The sequence below is a fragment of the Delphinapterus leucas genome, chromosome 18 (genome assembly GCF_059928025.1).
Source record: "Delphinapterus leucas isolate spDelLeu-1000000601 "Yukka" chromosome 18, BTC_Dleu_Yukka2, whole genome shotgun sequence".
Taxonomy (NCBI): Eukaryota; Metazoa; Chordata; class Mammalia; order Artiodactyla; family Monodontidae; genus Delphinapterus; species Delphinapterus leucas.
Window position 1 is genome coordinate 63,277,156 of NC_143146.1, and position 16,744 is coordinate 63,293,899.

Here is a 16,744-nt window from a genome sequence, read left to right on the forward strand (position 1 = left end):
CCAGGGAAAAGAGGAGAAAGAATGAAGAGCCCTTAGATGAGAATGAGAGTCTTGGGCGTTTTAACAAGTGTGCTTTTTTTTTTAATGCAATAGACAAAGGTAGACTATTTTACCAGCAAGTCCTTCTGAGATCAAACTTAGCAAAAGCACTGTGGGTCATTTTAAAGATTTGTTTACAGCACAGGTAGAGAGCCTCACAGACTCAGTCAGAGCAACAAAATCTCCAAAAGGACGTTTAGAAACTTCAACATCTTTTGACCATTTTGGAGAGTTATAAGAATCCTTTTACCCTTTTTTTAAAAAAATCATAACATGTCACCAGGGAATAAAAGTAGCTCTGCCTCTCACTGTTGTGGCCTCTCCTGTCGCAGAGCACAGGCTCCGGACATGCAGGCTCAGCGGCCATGGCTCACGGGCCCAGCCACTCCGTGGCATGTGGGATCTTCCCGGACCGGGGCACAAACCCGTGTCCCCTGCATCGGCAGGCGGACTCAACCACTGCGCCACCAGGGAAGCCCCATTTTTTAAAAAATTTATTAATTTATTTATTTTTGGCTGCATTGAGTCTTTGTTGCTGCATGTGGGCTTTCTCTAGTTGCGGTGAGCAGGCTTCTTATTGCTGTGGCTTATCTTGTTGTAGAGCACAGGCTTTAGGTGCACAGGCTTCAGTAGTTGTGGTGCACGGGCTCAGTAGTTGTGGTGCACGGGCTCAGTAGTTGTGGCGCACAGGCTTAGTTGCTCTGCAGCATGTGGGATCTTCCCGGATCAGGGCTCGAACCCATGTCCCCTGCATTGCCAGGCAGATTCTTAACCACTGCACCACCAGGGAAGTCCCAGGAGCATTTCTAATCGTGAAGTCACTTTAGCCATTTGGCTAAAAATTAGAGCTTAATGTCACTCTAGATCTTCTTCCTTTATATACCACTGCCTTTTACTCTTGGAAACTTTCTTTGCTCCCTCCAGACGTGCACCCACGGCGACCTTCCATGACAGTAAACATAACATCGTGCATGTGCATTTTGATGCCACCAGAGGATGGTTACTGACTTCGGGAACTGACAAGGTTATTAAGGTAGGATGCTCTCTTATCTTAGAAGCTTTCCGTCTTTGGCCCTGTGTAAATATACAGGAACCCCAAGACCACATGAGGTCTGCTCCAAAGCTTACCCTTGGCAATGAGCATTTTTGAGAACCTGCTACCTGCCGTGAACAGTCACTGGCTGTACACACCAAAATAAGACATGGCTCTCGCCTGAAAGGAACAGCTAGTCTACTGGGGACATACTTTTAAAAAGACAGTTAATAATAGGTCACATGTTCAGCAGCCCAAAGAGTAATATGGACAAAGAATTACTGGACGAGTTCAGGAGATGGAGATGGCTTCAGGAGGGGGTTTGAGCTGAGCATTGAATGAGCCAACAAGTAATAAACAAGATCTTTTCCCAGTGAGATCAATTACCCGGGAGCAGTCCTCCAGGGCCTGAGGACTGCGCTAGACCACATGGATTTTGTGACACAGCAGAGGCACAGGACTGAAGGGGCCACACCTGTGTCATTCTCTGAGGCACCCAGAGGCTCAGGTTTGCCTCGCTCACTGAGCCCTACTTCCTGGGCCCATTCTGGTCCCTTCTTGGAGGCGGCAGCAGGATGGGGCGGTTGAAATAACCCCCTTTGGAAGCCACCAGACCTCTGTGACTTCGAGCACGTTTAAAGTAAATTCTGGGAGGCTTGGTTCCTTTATTTTTGAAAATGAGACATTTCGTAGAACTGTTTGGAAGATGAGATGAGATATAGAAAGGACACAGCACATCTTGGTACCCATTTGTTGCCTCATATGTTACTTCCCTTCCCCCTTGAATGAACTAATCTGCCTTTATCCTCCATCAGCCGGATTAAAATTTCCAGCTGCCATTGTCCTGTTTTTGAGGGTTACGTTGAACTTTTTGATGGACAAATACTATTTTATAGATTTATAAATGATGTTCGTATAGTACTTAGTTCCTTGTTAAGTTAAAAAATACACTTGAATTCAGTTACAAAGACTGGATGCTCAACACAGTTAATGGTAGTTCATCAGAGATCTTCTTCTTTTTACAGTTGTGGGATATGACCCCGGTTGTGTCTTGATGCCCCTTCCAGGCACCAGAAAGATAGTATTTACTCAAGAAACGGTTGTTCTAACCTAAATCATGACTGGAGCTGTAAAGCAGATGCGTGAGTGGTGGGAGAGAAGCTGAAGAGCTGAGCTGAGCTTGCGTGTGACCCGCACACACGGCGGTGAGCGGTTGGTGAGCTCTTGCGAGGGAACTCTTGCAACTTGTTCATACGATATAAAAGAGGATATTTTTTTAACAAGTGGTTTATACAGTCTGGCTGTGCTACCTTGTTTTGAGTATACTGCAAACTCAGTGTGGGGTGTTTTAAGTTTTATATTTTTCACCACTTCATTTTAGTTGTTGCTTTGTGTGTCGGAGAAATGAGGCGTGTATAACTGTTCAGGGTGTTTTCGGTAGTTATCAAGTAGTTTCCGTGTTTCCTTCACTGGGACACATATCTCGTGGTCGGCATCTTTTTCTTCTCTATGTATCCACCCTCAGCTTCATCTGCTGTTCCCCAGAGTGTAGGTATTCAGTTTATTTGCAGTGTTTCTGCTTTCGTAGAAATCCCCTCCCATTGAGAGACCTGGAAAACCATTCATGTGGATTTCCCAGCTGACTCTTGAATCGCCTGAGAGTGATCTGTTTGTGATATCTAGGTCGTACGTGCTCTCATGGAGTGGAAATGACCTTGTGTTTCTGCCTCAGTTTTTCTCTGTCTTTCCTGCATTAAAAACAAATGTTGTGAGAAAGCCACTCCCAGCCACAAAGTAGATTTTCATAACTCAGGCCTTCAACTCTCAGTGCCTGGATCGTTTCTAATTCAGCTGGAGCTTTCTGAGCCTTTTAGGTTTTAGTTTTATTGACACAGCTCTCTGTCGCTCTTCATATTAAACACAAAACAAAACAACAAAACCCTGTGTCCTTCAAGAATAGTGTCTTTAAAATGCGTTGTTCTATGTGATGTCACCTCTGAACTTGAACATGTTCGTTGCTGCGAGGTTGTATCCTGCTTTATTCCTCACCGTCTGTATTTTCTTCTTTCAAAACGAGATATTTAAAGATTTTTATCTTCATGTATTTTATGAGAACACTTTGCACACTTTCATACTAAAATTGTGTGAACTGAGACATAAAAGGTACTGAATCCTACAGTTCATGCTGTGTTCCAGTTGGGAATGTAAAAAAAAAAAAAAGAGGGGCAGGGGGAGGCTTTAGGAGATGAATCTAAACTCTAATTTTAAGGGAATCCACTCAAACTTGATAACTTGAGATATTCTTGTGTGTAGTGACTTAACTTGGGATATTGAAGTTCTTTTTTAAAATCTTATTTTTGGGGGCTTCCCTGGTGGCGCAGTGGTTGAGAGTCCGCCTGCCGATGCAGGGGACGCAGGTTCGTGCCCTGGTCCGGGAGGATCCCACATGCCGCGGAGCGGCTGGGCCCGTGAGCCATGGCCGCTGAGCCTGCGCGTCTGGAGCCTGTTCTCCGCAGCAGGAGAGACCATGGCAGTGAGAGGCCCGCGTATCGCAAAGAAAAAAAAAAAATCTTATTTTCATTTGTAAAAATAGAATTGAAATTAGCAGCAGGCACGAGCTATGTGCTCGCCCCGTTCTAAGCACTTTACACAAGTGCCACCTCATTCAGCCCTCACCTGTCAGGAGCATTGGGGGATCCCCGGGTCCTTGGGGTTCATCAGGTTAATTAAGCAGAGCCTCACAGTTAAACAGGCCAATTACTTGCCCTTCCCTATCTGAGCCCTACCTCCACAGGATCTTGTTCTCTTTTGATCTGACAATTTGGGGTGGTAGTAGTTGAAGTCCTATTTTTTTTTTCCTCTTTTCCTGAAAGTAATTTTTCCCCCTCGTGATCATTAATTTTCTTTCTAACTGGGAGAAGGCCTCCCAGCCATACTTGGATTATCCCTCCCCCAACACTGACCAAGTGTGCTTCCGGGGGACGGGCTTCTTCGAGATGATTCTGCTGCTGCAGCTTTGGGAAGCAGGACAGTGGGTGTGCCCCATGCAGCCATGGTACGTGACAGCCATGACCTGGGACATCAGGGCAGATGGGCCCATGTGACCATACTCTAAGGTTGTGTACACACACACACACGCACACACACACACAGCAATTACCACTTATCACTTAACTGCCACTTCTACACAGTCCTTGCCTGCCATCAGCCAAAGCCATTATAACTAACTTGAGTCTCTTCCGCATGACTGCTCTGTGAGAGAGCTTTAAAAAGGGAATTTAAAATACTCAAATATTGGGCTTCCCTGGTGGCGCAGTAGTTGAGAGTCCGCCTGCTGATGCAGGGGACACGGGTTCGTGCCCCGGTCCGGGAGGATCCCACATGCCGCAGAGTGGCTGGGCCCGTGAGCCATGGCCGCTGGGCCTGCGCGTCCGGAGCCTGTGCTCCGCAACGGGCGAGGCCACAACAGTGAGAGGCCCGCGTACCGCAAAAAAACTCGTATCTATTTTGTAGTTTACTACTAGAACCTGGAGCCACTTAACTAAGTTGTACGTAATAAAGGACTGTGTGTTGGAAATGAATTGTAGGAAAGAATCGCTGTTTTCCCTTCCTGAACTTTGGAGCCCGGCCTGTGTATAGAGAGGCAAGCACAGCGATAGGGAGACGGTGGATCAGGCGCGCGGCAGACCTGAAGTGGATCTGAGTTGGGTCTCGATGAGCTCAAACCCCACTGGGAAAGCTGATTGTCTCCTTTGGACCACATGTGACACCGTGGTCCCTCTGGTCTGTGACCCTGCACTTCAGTCCAGCCATCTCCCTCCCAGCCTCTCTGTATCCCAGCCCACAGGGCCACTCAGAGGTTGAAACCACTGGACACCTCGTTGGTGACGAGAGTCACGATCAGTAACCACAGATATGTCAAGGTATCCGTTGCCCTGCCTTTTCCTTTCTCCTCATTTGTGTAGGTGCTTGAACTTGGTGAGAAGCGCTTAGCACGCCAACTGTGTGTGTTTATAATACTGTGAATTCTTGAGTATTACATTATCTCCACCATTTTTGTAACTCGTAGATATGTGTTGGTGTCGGGGTGCCTTCCAAGCATTTTTATGGAATGGAGGCTTCATTCATTAGGAGTGGAAGCTGGTGCCAGCACTTGGCTTTTCTCCTGTCTGGGTTAACTCTCATAGTTCTTGTTTTACCCCACTGGAATTGCACTTTATATATATTTTTTGCTCTGTTACTTCAACATACAGAAGCTCTGGCAAGTAAAGCCTAACAGGATTATGCTGGGAAAGTGGCAAACCCGCACATACCGTGCACGTGGCTGTCCTTCATTTGGTAGGATAGAACCAATCACATGCTCTCAGCTTCTCCAAAGAAATGATGTTACTGGAACCTTTAACTGCCTGGGTTGTCTCCACAGTAGCACAAGTGGTTTTAGATTAAGTACTTGGAGTCAGGTATCTTTTTATCTGAGGTCAATCAACCATGATGTATTTCTTACTGGATTGTTTGAATTATTCAAAGAATCATAAAATCACAAAACTGGAAGGGATCTTCAGACATCTAGAATGTTCCGAGCACAAAACACTATAGTCACACCAGGCAGTTAGAGATCGCAGAGGTATCAACAAGGGAAACCTGAAAGAATTTTCGAGGAACAGTTGTTTTAGAACATTAACTGGTAATGGCGTGAGGGGGAGCAATGACTTCCAGCCTCGAGGCAGGGAGCTCTCGGAACCGGGTCTGTTCCTCTCATTGTAGGCACAGCCTTTGGCCCCAGCCTGTGGTTCCAAGCGGATGGGTATGTGCAGTGAGGTAGTTCCTGCAGGTCTCCATCAGCATAAACTCCTTCCTACACTCTTCCCCACAGACCACCCCAGCTACAAAGTTTAAGTGGAAATCCAGGGGCACTGAAAGCCCACCTCACCCTCCGTGTGTGGGTTGGCACTGAGCCAGTCTCTTCATTGACCTTCTTATGGAACATTGCCTTTCTATTCCTGTTTTAAGATTCATTTTTTCAAAAGCAGAATTTATTTTTTTCTTAACATTAATCAGTTTTTAATGCCTGAATTTTGCCTTTTAAGCAAAGAACTAGATCTAAACTATGTTATCAAAGTTACTGGACATAAATATCCATTAAATGACATTCCTTTGGTTTGGTCTTTTCATAGTAGTTTAATTGTATGTAAGTGACCTTGTCCACTAAGATTTATATTTTAAAGTGAAGGAAAGCATTTTGCCGAAAACATTCTTTTTTTCCTTTGAAACAAAGTTATGTTTTTCTGGATATGCAAGTGCCTATCTAGCGACATGATTGGGAAACAGAGATTAAGTCCATCTTGAGCACTGAGGGATCTAGATGACCCTTGAGACTCCAATTCTCATCCAGTCCAACCCTTTGTTGAGTGTCCACCACACTCCAGGCTTTGAACCAGGCCCGGGGTCATCCTGTGGCCTAGATGGATCATTTCAGTGCCAGGTGGTAAATCCAGTGACAGAGGGCTGTGGGGGTCCTGTTCCAGGAGCTGCGCAGGTGCTCCTACCCGCACGGGTGGAGCCAGGGGACCTTGCAGAGGAAAGGGCTTCTGAGCTGAGAGTTAAAGGATGAGTTGTTGTGAGCCCAGGCTGTGGGAGCAGCGTAAACAAAGGCCCAGGACCTGCATCAGCCTGGTGCTCGGGGCCCACAGGCGGTTTGGAGCTGCCAGAGAACATCAAGTGCACAACTGCAGTCCTGGAGCCTGAGCTCTTGTCACCGTGAGACGCAGATGCTCGTGGCCACAGAGAGAGGCAGCACGCGGTTCACCACGCACCTCTACCCAGAGAGTCAAGTTTCCCTGCAGCTGAGGCTGGTATCAAACTTTCTTTTTCTTTGGAAATACCTTGAGTTATTATCCTAAAATGACCCCTGGTAACTAATTTTTGAACTTTGTTGGGGGCACAGCCCCTCACTGGAGGCTGTGAGGTGGGGCTGGAGACCACTGCTTGCACAGACTTGGCCTGGATGAGCTTACGGCATACTGATTCCGCTATTACCTGGGGGCCCAGGTTAGGAGCTCCCCTTTGAAAAAGGACAGGCCTTGACCTGTGGAGGAGGTTGTTCTGGACAGCGGTGGCACTGCACCCACACGGCCTTCCCGTGAGCAAGCAGGCCACTGCTGCCCTCATTTCCCTCTGGCTTTGAATCGTTCTTGCAAGTAATGGTCATTTCAGTACAATGTGGTAAATGTGATAAATCCTCATCGCAGTGGCACTCGCCAAGCGGAAGGGAATGTTTTTCTCAATTCGGCGACAGTAAAAGAGCTCAGGCAGCCACCGCCCTGGAGACCCGACTCTACCGAGCAGGGGCATCCCGGCGTCCCACCGCGGGCCTCGGTACTTCCTAGTACTGATACTTGTATTCCATCCACTTGCCTTTATCCTTCAGTGCCCAAGTATCATGTGTCCGTAACTTAATTCAGGGACATCCATGTTTTTAGTTTGTAATTTTGCCTTTAAACATTATCCTTTCCACCAAGAAGCCTGTTTAGGCCAAACACAAGAAAGCAGGGTGTAAAATTAGATCTGTCCAACACTGGAATGGGATTCCTCTTTTGTGTTTCTTTTGCCAGGGAATTTTGGAGCAGACAGTATGTAGCCCCTTGTCTATTTATAGTGGAATAGATGTGGAAAGATTAAAAGCCTTGAGTAGAAGTTGAATTCAATGATTGTTCCTAAGATCCCTTCCAATCCGTGATCCTATGATTCCATGACTGTTATTACTAAACTGACCTAACCATTACCAGTGACCCGCCTGCATGTGGCTGACTTCACTCAGGTAAACGGGAGCACATCCCACTGCCTTTGTCTTGTGTCACATCAAGTAAACTGCTTCCAGTATTTTCCCGTCTAGAGCCCAGGAGGTTTGAAAAAGATGAAGGTGCAAGTCAATCATAGTACCATCTCATTAAAAACAAATACCTCAAAATGTTCACCTTCGTGAGTGTACAAAAGTGTATCTGACTTTCTTGGGAGAGAAGGGGAATTGCAGGTCGGCTTAAAGGTTAGTTTTAGAATGTGACTTTGATATTTAGGATCCTTTCTCCTTTTTATCCCCCTTGGTTCTCTGGGAAGCATGAGAGGGTAAACTGTAACACAAAAAGGAGAAATGGTTTGAAAAAAGTATTTCACTTATACACACTTTTTCTTTCATTTAAATAGATGGCTGCCTTATGTTAGTAGCATATGAAGTATGGACCAAAATACTTGTGTCGCTGGTAACCACTGTATACTTACATATTTGTGTTTTACGCCATCTGCTTTTTTTTCAAATGTACTGTCATTTTGCAGAAGAAAATCTTTATATGAAAAGTCCAAAAACTGTTACTAACTGGACAACCGGGAAGGTGCTAGCCCCACATTCGTGCCTGCCTGCCACTGTCTCTACAACAGGGGACACGGACGCTTCCACCCTGCACGCCCACCAGTCTACAGCCACGTTGGAACCTGGCTGCAGCGGGCGTGTTGCTTTATGGATGTCTTTTTCTTTCTTTTTGAAATGAGATTCTCCAAGGGGTCAGGCTGAAAATGTAATAAGCCCAAAGCTGGAAGAGATTTATCAAACGTGGTTCTAGCCAAACCCTGCTGGCATTTGCCACACCCTCTGCCACTAGATTCCCCCAACCAGACCAAGCAGTCTTGACATTGACTTCCTGAATGTGATTAGGTGGGAATAAGCAGGGATTTCCCACGATGTTAAATGTATCCAGTTCTCCATTCAAATGCTGCTGAATGTCGTGAACGTTTCTGAACTCTGCTCACTTTCCCACTGTGCTTCCCGCTAACCAAAATGAATGTGTAGCCATGACCAATGTCAAAGACTCAATGCAAGCTACCGCCACGGTTTAAAATAAATCTCTGGAAACCTTCCTGCACCTGTGGTCCTGTCATTGTTGTCGAGCTGTGCCATGTGACACACACGCACTCCAGCAGCCCTGCGTTGGCGTTCACCATGGCTGGCTGAGCAGACCTTTTTATTTTCTTTATCTTTCACACAAGGCTGCTTTACCTGTGGCTGATAAACTTTCCAAACGAAGGAGAGGACTCAGGAAAAATACAGCCAGGAAAAGCCTTCGTAAAAATTCATGAGGCCCATTTTACAGATAAGAAGTGGGAAGAAGTCGATGACTTGCACGCTGTCAAAGGGCCGGTGGGAGGGGTGGCCGGTTTGCCCCTCCTCCATCCAGCCTGCCCGTGCCCGCCCGGCCCCGCCCACACCCAGCACCGCCCACACCCAGCACCTCGGCAGCCCCCAGTGTCCTCCTTCAGGAAAGGAGAGATTCATGCCCGGGGGGCCGCTGCTCACTGATCTTCCAAGCGGACTCACCAGAAAGCCCCTTCCTAGGGGCTCCTCGGCTGACAGCCTGGACCTGAGCACCTCAGGCACGTCTGAAGGCCCCGCACCGTGGGACTGGTTGAGCGGTGCCCAGCTGGGTTCTCCTCCGCTGTGGGTGATGCATTACGTTTATTTCGCCGTGACCATCCAGAACGTGTATGGAGCTATCCTAAATCTGTTCACCGATTTTGTTACAACTTTCCCAGCGTCACTAAGACATAAAATGCAAATAGCTTAGAAGTTTTACCAAACAGTAGCACCGGAATGCCAGGTGCGTAATTCAAGCCACTTTTTTTTTTTTAACATCTTTATTGGAGTATAATTGCTTTAAAGTGAATCAGTTATACATATACATATGTCCCCATATCTCTTCCCTCTTGCGTCTCCCTCGCACCCTCCCTATCCCACCCCTCTAGGTGGTCACAAAGCACGGAGCTGATCTGATCTCCCTGTGCTACGCGGCTGCTCCCACTAGCTAGCTACTTTACTTTGGTAGTGTATGTATGTCCATGCCACTTCTAATCGTAGCAAATGTAAATAAACCAGGCCATGGAATCTTTAGAAAAAAACCACATCCCAAAGGAGAAATTTACACGGGAAAAGAAGATACTGCGGAAGAGGCAGATTCGCTAGTTCCCAGCCCCAGTCGTATTTACTTTAAAATAAAAGCTCCCATTCTGTGTGGCTCCTCATTGCTACAGGGGGGTAACCTTTAGGGGGATTTTCTTTTTTTCCCGTGAGTTTTAGCACACTTGTCAGTTAAATGCTGATGTTAATAGCTAACAAACATATATCAAGTCTTTACGATGCACCAAGCATTCTTCTAAGTGCATTACTAGTAGTTCACTAAATCGTTAAAACCACCCCTTGAGGTAGGTAGCACTAAAATCTCCACTGACAGGGAAAATGAGGCCCCCAGAGGGTAAGTAACCCACCTGTGGTCCCACAGTGAGGAGATGGTGGGTCACGGCTTCAATACTAGGTTTTGTATAAAGAACGGGGCTGATTTCTATGACTGCAGAAGGAGAGGAAGCCAGCTCAGACCACAGCAGTGGAATATGGGCCAATCTACGGGGACGTCTAGACGTGGGGTCTGTGTACTGGTCTACCCCTGGGCCACACCTTCCCATATTTTCTGAGGCGGTTCCAGCCCCGCGTTGGGTCTGGCCTGGCCTATTTAAATCTCTGAGCTAGCTCTTCCAGGATTTCAATTAGTTTCTCCTCTTCAGCCGGTGAGGACGATGTCCTAGCAAAAGGCAAATGTGTGGGCACTGGTTTCCGGTCTAAAAGTGAGAGGGAAGAACAAAGGTGTGAGCAGCGAGGCGGCGTGGATGAGCCTCTGCCCGCCACTTGGGCCCCGTGTCAGTCATGTCACGGACATCTGCCGGGGAGGGGCCCACACCGGACGGAGTTAGATGCCACCCCTGCCTTCAAGGGTCCCCACAGACGATGAGGTGCTACAGAAGGGAGACCGAGTTGGGGAGTACAGGTGTCGGGCTGGGTTTTGAGGGACTCCAGCAGGCTGGGGGGAGGGTCCTCAGGCATGGGTGCCGGCGGGGGTGGGGTTTGGGCTTGGGGAGTGTGGAGTGTTTTGAGAACCGGAGAAGGTATGGCCACGCCCCCAGCCGCCACAGGGTCACCAGAGCTCCATCATGGCTCAGGCTCAGGCGGCCACATCCGTGGTGGGGAAAGAGGCGGAAGGCCCTGGCCTCCAGCATCCGCCCTCAGCATGCCTCCTCTCAGACGGCCCGTCGGGATGCTGCCCAGGTTGGGAGCAAACCCTCAACAAATAACTGCCCCCGGAAGCAGAAAGAAGAGACTCATTCCCTTTGCACTGCTGCTTGCAGCTCCCATCCCCGGGCCTTCGGAGAGGGAGCTTTCATCTCCGCGGTGCCCACAGGGCCCGGCCTCGCCCAAGACTCAGAACAAGGATGACAACCCGAGGATTTCATCCTCAAGGGACCCACTGAGTTCAGAAAGGTGGATGGAAAAAGCGGGTGGTGCGAAGTCAGAGGTGAGGCCCTTCACAAACCGCCCCGACAGGCGAAGGAGCCGCCCTGCCAAGGAAGGCCGGGCACAATCACGGGGAAGGGGAACAGTCCCTCCCAGACCCGAGCTGCACGGAGAGGAGGGTCGGGGGCGCCTTCACACCCAGGGAGGAAGTCACCTTGGAAGAAGCGACCGCTGGGCTGCACGGCGTCAGTCGGGGCGAGGGCGAGCCACAGCACGGTGTCCGCGCCCTGGGCCTCAGAGCGCAGCCTGGCCCCCAGCCTGGCGTGGAACCCGGGCATCGACAACCGCACACCTGCAGGGGCGGGGGGGGGCACGGACAGGGAGATGAGGACAGCATCCTCAAGCCAGGACGCTGCCCGCGCTTGGCTTCTTCCAATGACAAAATAACAACGATGAAACGGAACGGGACCACAGACTGCCCTCTTTCCACTTCAACACAGCGTTCCTCCAGGCTGTCCAGATTTCACACAGCCTTGTCACAAAGCCCCTGAGTTGTCACCCTGTGGCCTGGGAGGGAAGTGCTGCTCACCAGAGCCCCGAGTGTGTTGGGTCCCGTGTCCCCTGGGCCCCGGGCGCCCAGACCAGCCCGTCCCCTGGGAGCAAAATCTCCAGCACCTCCCCGCTTTCTATCCTAGGAAAGGAGGGTCACACTGAGGCTGAGAGGGGATCAGACTCCCGCTTCCTGGGTGAACCATCTCTCGCCAAGGATTCTGACCTCTCCGAGGATCCTGGCTGATGGCTCCTCGGGCTGCACTAGTGTTTCCTGCTTTTTAGGGAGGAGTGTAGTAAGAAGGGGAGGGACTTCTTCATTCCTCTGCCAAAGCTCCTCTAACTCGTCCTCCCCCTGCCCCCCACACCCGGCTACACAGAGGTTCCCTTCCTGGTGTCACCTCCCCAGGGCACCCGTCCTCACCACGGGAGGCCCAGCCCCCGCCCACAGACCTCGGGGAACACACTGTCCCAACAGTGAGCACGCTGGGAAACAAAACTTCTCTCGTGAAGCCAAGGAAAGAAAAGGAGGCAGAGAAAACAACGTCTGAAAGCCGTAATGAGATCAGAGGATTTCAGAGAGAGAAAGGATCATCTAATCTAAGGCCCTCAGTTTTTATATTAAAAATATATTTTCTTTCTTTTCACAGAAACAGTACTTGCTAATTGTGGAAAAATTAGGAAATACTGATGAGCAAAGAGAAGGAATTTGAATCCTCTGTCACAGCACTCGGGGAGGACAAGTGTCCCCGGCCTCAGGCCCCTGCCCAGCCCTCCCTCAGGCTTCTGTGTCCCCAGACAGGCCATCTGCACCCGAGAGGCCCAGTCGTTGCCCTGTGACCTGTGGACAATAGAGGGCAAACTGCACCTTGACCCAGATGGTGGATCCAGGGAGTGGGCTTGGAGCACAGATTTTGCAAGCACACAGGTTGACATGAGGACTGTCAGGGTGATGTCCTTGGGAGGATGACAGGCTGGCTGCCCTCCACGGCCTGACGGAGCTACCTGGTCAGGCAGGGCTGGGCATGTCTCCCATCCGGAAGCGACAAGAAGCCACCCTCTCGCAACACCCCTGGCCTGAGTCCCTCCTGGTGTGCCTGGCTGAGGACACCCCCTCTGCGTTTAAAACAGGAGGCTGCCAGACGTCCTCAGATCCGTGCCCCAGAGGGCTGGTCTGCGCCAGCTCTCCTAGCCAGGTCTCCACGGGATGCTACGTGGCACCAACATACGCCTTCTTCCATGGGGATATGGGTATAGCAAAAATAAGACCCTAAGGCACGTACAGTTTGGGGGACTGATACCTTCATTTAATGGTATAGTGCAGTTTTCCTTTCCCATAGACATTTCTCCCCAGCAGTTTTCAGGGCTGAACAGATTTCTTGTACAGGTGCTCCATAATTTATTAACTCACTCTCCTAGCATGAGTGCTGTGGTGAGCAACCTCATTTTCCACATCTCTCATTATTTCTTAGGATGAATTCCAAGGATGTATATACAAATGTTAAGGCTTCTGCTCAACCGGCTTTCAGAAAGGACGACAGCACGTGTACGAGAGAGCCTGCTGCCCACGACACTGTGGCCGGGCCCAGCCGGGACATCCTGGCCCCCCTGTGCCTCAGTTTCCCCATCTGGAAATGGGCATGATGCTAGTGCCCACCGCAGTGGGGCTGTGAGGACACACGCGTCAGTATCCAGACACGGCTGTGAGCAGCTCTGGGCTCTCAGGTGTCCTGGGGGTGCTCCTGTGCTGCTGTTTTCGGGGGAGGAGGAAAGAGCTACAGAACCCACGTGATTTACCCCAGGCCACGGAGTTGGGAGGGCCAGATCCCGAGGAGAGCTCTGCTCTCCCTCCCTGCTGCTCCAACGCGCTTCCAGAAAATTCCACATGTCTCCTTCGTGATTGTTACTGACCTGTGTGCATCACTACTTCTAGGAACCCGGGCGGCGGCGAGGTGGCCTGGCCTATCCCCACGTTCCCAGCGTCTCCCGTTGACTTCCCTCGGTCCCCCTCGCCCCCCTCGGTTCAATTGTTCGGTTCGTTCCTCTCCGACACTCAGTGTGCACTGGCTCCGCCCGTCCCGAGGGAGGGGCCCCCAGCCGCACCCCACCCCAGGGCTGCCCCCTCTCTCCGCCAGGCGCGGGGCAGATTAACAGCAGCTCCGCCTGTGAGGACCGGCCTGCCCCTCTCAGTGAAAACGAAGCCATTCCTAGTCCTCCTGATACTTGTTTTAGGCCAGTCCAGGGCAGAGTCAGTCCTGCGGCCGCCCAAGATACCTCTAGATGAAACGCAGGCGCTGTGGAAATGAAAGACCTACCTGGGGTGTCGACCCAGCCGGGATGCATGCACGAGAAGTGGATGGCCGGGTGCGCTCGGGCCCACCGCTCCGTCAGGACCACCTGCTGCCTCTGCACGGGGTGGGTGGGGGGCGAGGATGAACAAACGGGAGCGCGGGCAAGGGGGCCCCTACTCTGCCTCGCCCGCCCCCCATGTCAGATTTTACCTTGCCCTAGAATCGGCTCTCTACCCCGCAAGCTCTGGCTACAACCCAGCGCTGCGTCCCAGCCCCTCCGTTTGAGACGCAGACAGACCAGCACCGGAAATGAGGGAACGCCAACGCCGCACGCTGCCCGGGGGCTTACCCTCCCCTCCCCCTCCGGAGATGACGCCCAGAGAGTCCTCTTTCCTAGTTGCTTGTGTTGCGGTGTTCGTTGCTGGGGCCCGCTCACTGTGTACCCTGGCCACCGGCACAAGCCGGCACTGAGCGGGTGTCCGTGGACATGTGAAGGAACTCCTGCCTTGGAGTGTAGGACGCGTACTGGGGGATGCTCAGAGAACGAGCACACAGCTGTTGCAAATTCCCTGAAAAATCATCAAGTACCCCCCACTTAAGCCTCAGCTGCAGGGAGACTACTGCCCAATCCCAGGGCACTTTGATTACGTTTTGCAAAGAGCTCCATCTGGGCCTCATTTACGGAGTGGTTTGTTCCCATGTTCTCTGGAAAAACTGTCAAGAAGTATGGTTCCTTCAATTGTCAGGATTGAGTCATGAGAAGTAATCCACCAGGAGCTGGCCTGGGGCTCGCTGAGGGAAAGCAGGGCAGAGCCAGGGCGCAGGGGGGGCGGGGGGGGGCGGTTTCGGACAGAGGCAGACCACACCAACAGGAGGAACAGCTGGTGGGCACTGGCAGCTTCACAAACGACGAGGGAGCCCACCCAAGTAATGAACTGAGGGGCCAGAACTATAAATGTGGAAGGTATACAGCCGGCTTCTAAAAACAGCTGTGATGAGCTGAGGAACGGCGGCGTGACGACACTTCCTGTTAAGATCCGGCATGAGATCTGGACCCCTGCCCTTTCCTTTCAGAATTGGATGCACATGCCCTTCAAAGGGAGCCCGGAAACCCAGCGTTGTTCCAGGGGCATCTGTCCAGCCAGTGAGCAGGGGCTGCCCAGGGAGAGAGGAGTGACTTCCTGGGTCCATATTCCCTCTGAGCCGTGCCGGGCAAGGAACCCCTGCTGGGCTCCTGCTGTGGCGGCCACCGGCTCTCGCCATGCTCTTTGTGGGTCTAAGAAACCAGGGAAGAGAGGTGGCGGCCTTTGTGGCTCTTCCTAGGGGCTAGCTGAAGCCCCCCAGTCCCACCCTGGTCCAGGCAGAGCTGGGCTGGGCCAGGCTCCTGATGGAGAAGAGGGTTCTCTCTCCACTGGGGAACATTCAGGTGCTGCTGGGAATTACTAAGGTCCAAATTAACGTGAATCCCAGAATTAGCCTTCCTTGGAAAAGCACCCAGGTGACAGCCTTGAGAAACTCCCCTCACTCACTTTGTTTTGTGCATAGACCATGGTGCCATCGAATGCTGTCCTTTCTGACTGTAGGTCATCGGTATTCAGTTTCTGAACCAACATTCCTCCGGAGGAGACTGTTATCTGCAATAAATATAATGGAGATATGTACAGAAAAGTTCATAATACCCTCCCATCCCTCTTCTCTGTCAAGCAGCGTATGGGTTTCTTGTTGCTACTGCAACAAATGACCACAAACTTAGTGGCTTATAAAGTCGCAGATGAATTCCCCCACTGGAAGCTCTGGAAGTCAGAAGTCTGAAATGGGTCTTATGGGGCTAAAATCAAGGTGTCAGCAGAGCTGCATTCCTTCTGGCAGTTTTAGGGGGGATCAGTTCCTTCCCTTCTCCAGCTTCTAGAGGCCACTCGCATGCCTTGGTTTGGGGCTGCACCATGCCGACTGCCTCTGCTTCCACTGTCAAGTCTCCCCTGACTCTGGCCCTCTTCTTAGGACCCCTGTGACTACACTGGCCCACCTGGGTAATCCACGATACCCTCCCCATCTCAATACCCTTAACTTAATCACACCTGCAGAGTCCCCTTTGGCCACGTCAAGGTGACATTCACAGGTGCCAGGAACTAGGACCTGGACCTCTCGGATCAGGGGAGGTCATTATTCTGGCCCTCACAGCACAGAGAATGCAGCCTTCCTCCCGACTTCTCTGATTTCCGTCACTGTAACCCGTTAGCCTGTCCCCTCCCCTTTGAGAGGCAGGTTCTCCAGGAAGTGCACCCACCCACCCACTGCTGACTGCCTTCCCCGGCTGCCCCTGCTCTTCAGAAGCTCCCCTTTCTGAAGGCTTTGCCAACTCCCAGATGACACTGGGGAAGAGCCTACAGTGAGGGCTGGGGCTTTGTACAGCTCTGCCTCCCTTTTGGCAGGGGACTCGTTGGTTGTGTATGGGCAGCAGCCACCCAGCCGCGGCAAGAGGCAGGAGCAGGGAGGGTGGAGTGC

At 51.0% G+C, this 16,744-nt stretch overlaps 2 protein-coding genes across 7 annotated transcripts in view; one reads left to right on the forward strand and one right to left on the reverse strand.

Moving 5' to 3' along the window:
• Positions 1 to 2,277, forward strand: part of WDFY2 (WD repeat and FYVE domain containing 2) — a 171,061-nt gene extending 168,784 nt beyond the window's left edge. For both annotated transcript variants that reach the window (XM_022574765.2, XM_089899617.1), the window contains 2 exons: positions 964 to 1,072; positions 2,098 to 2,277. In XM_022574765.2, the coding sequence (XP_022430473.1) occupies positions 964 to 1,072; positions 2,098 to 2,127 (139 nt within the window). In that variant the 3' untranslated portion in view covers positions 2,128 to 2,277. The remainder of the gene's footprint in view (positions 1 to 963; positions 1,073 to 2,097) is intronic.
• Positions 2,278 to 8,591: 6,314 nt separating this feature from the next.
• DHRS12 (dehydrogenase/reductase 12) overlaps positions 8,592 to 16,744 on the reverse strand; it is a 38,478-nt gene continuing 30,325 nt past the window's right edge. For 4 of the 5 annotated variants that reach the window (XM_022574761.2, XM_089899615.1, XM_089899614.1 and 1 more), the window contains 4 exons: positions 15,769 to 15,873; positions 14,264 to 14,354; positions 11,614 to 11,751; positions 8,592 to 10,729 (listed from right to left, as the gene is read on the reverse strand). In XM_022574761.2, coding sequence (XP_022430469.1) covers positions 10,620 to 10,729; positions 11,614 to 11,751; positions 14,264 to 14,354; positions 15,769 to 15,873 — 444 coding nt within the window. In that variant the 3' untranslated portion in view covers positions 8,592 to 10,619. Of the gene's footprint in view, positions 10,730 to 11,557; positions 11,752 to 14,263; positions 14,355 to 15,768; positions 15,874 to 16,744 lie in introns of all 5 variants that reach the window. The other variant, XM_089899616.1, reaches the window with a different exon arrangement.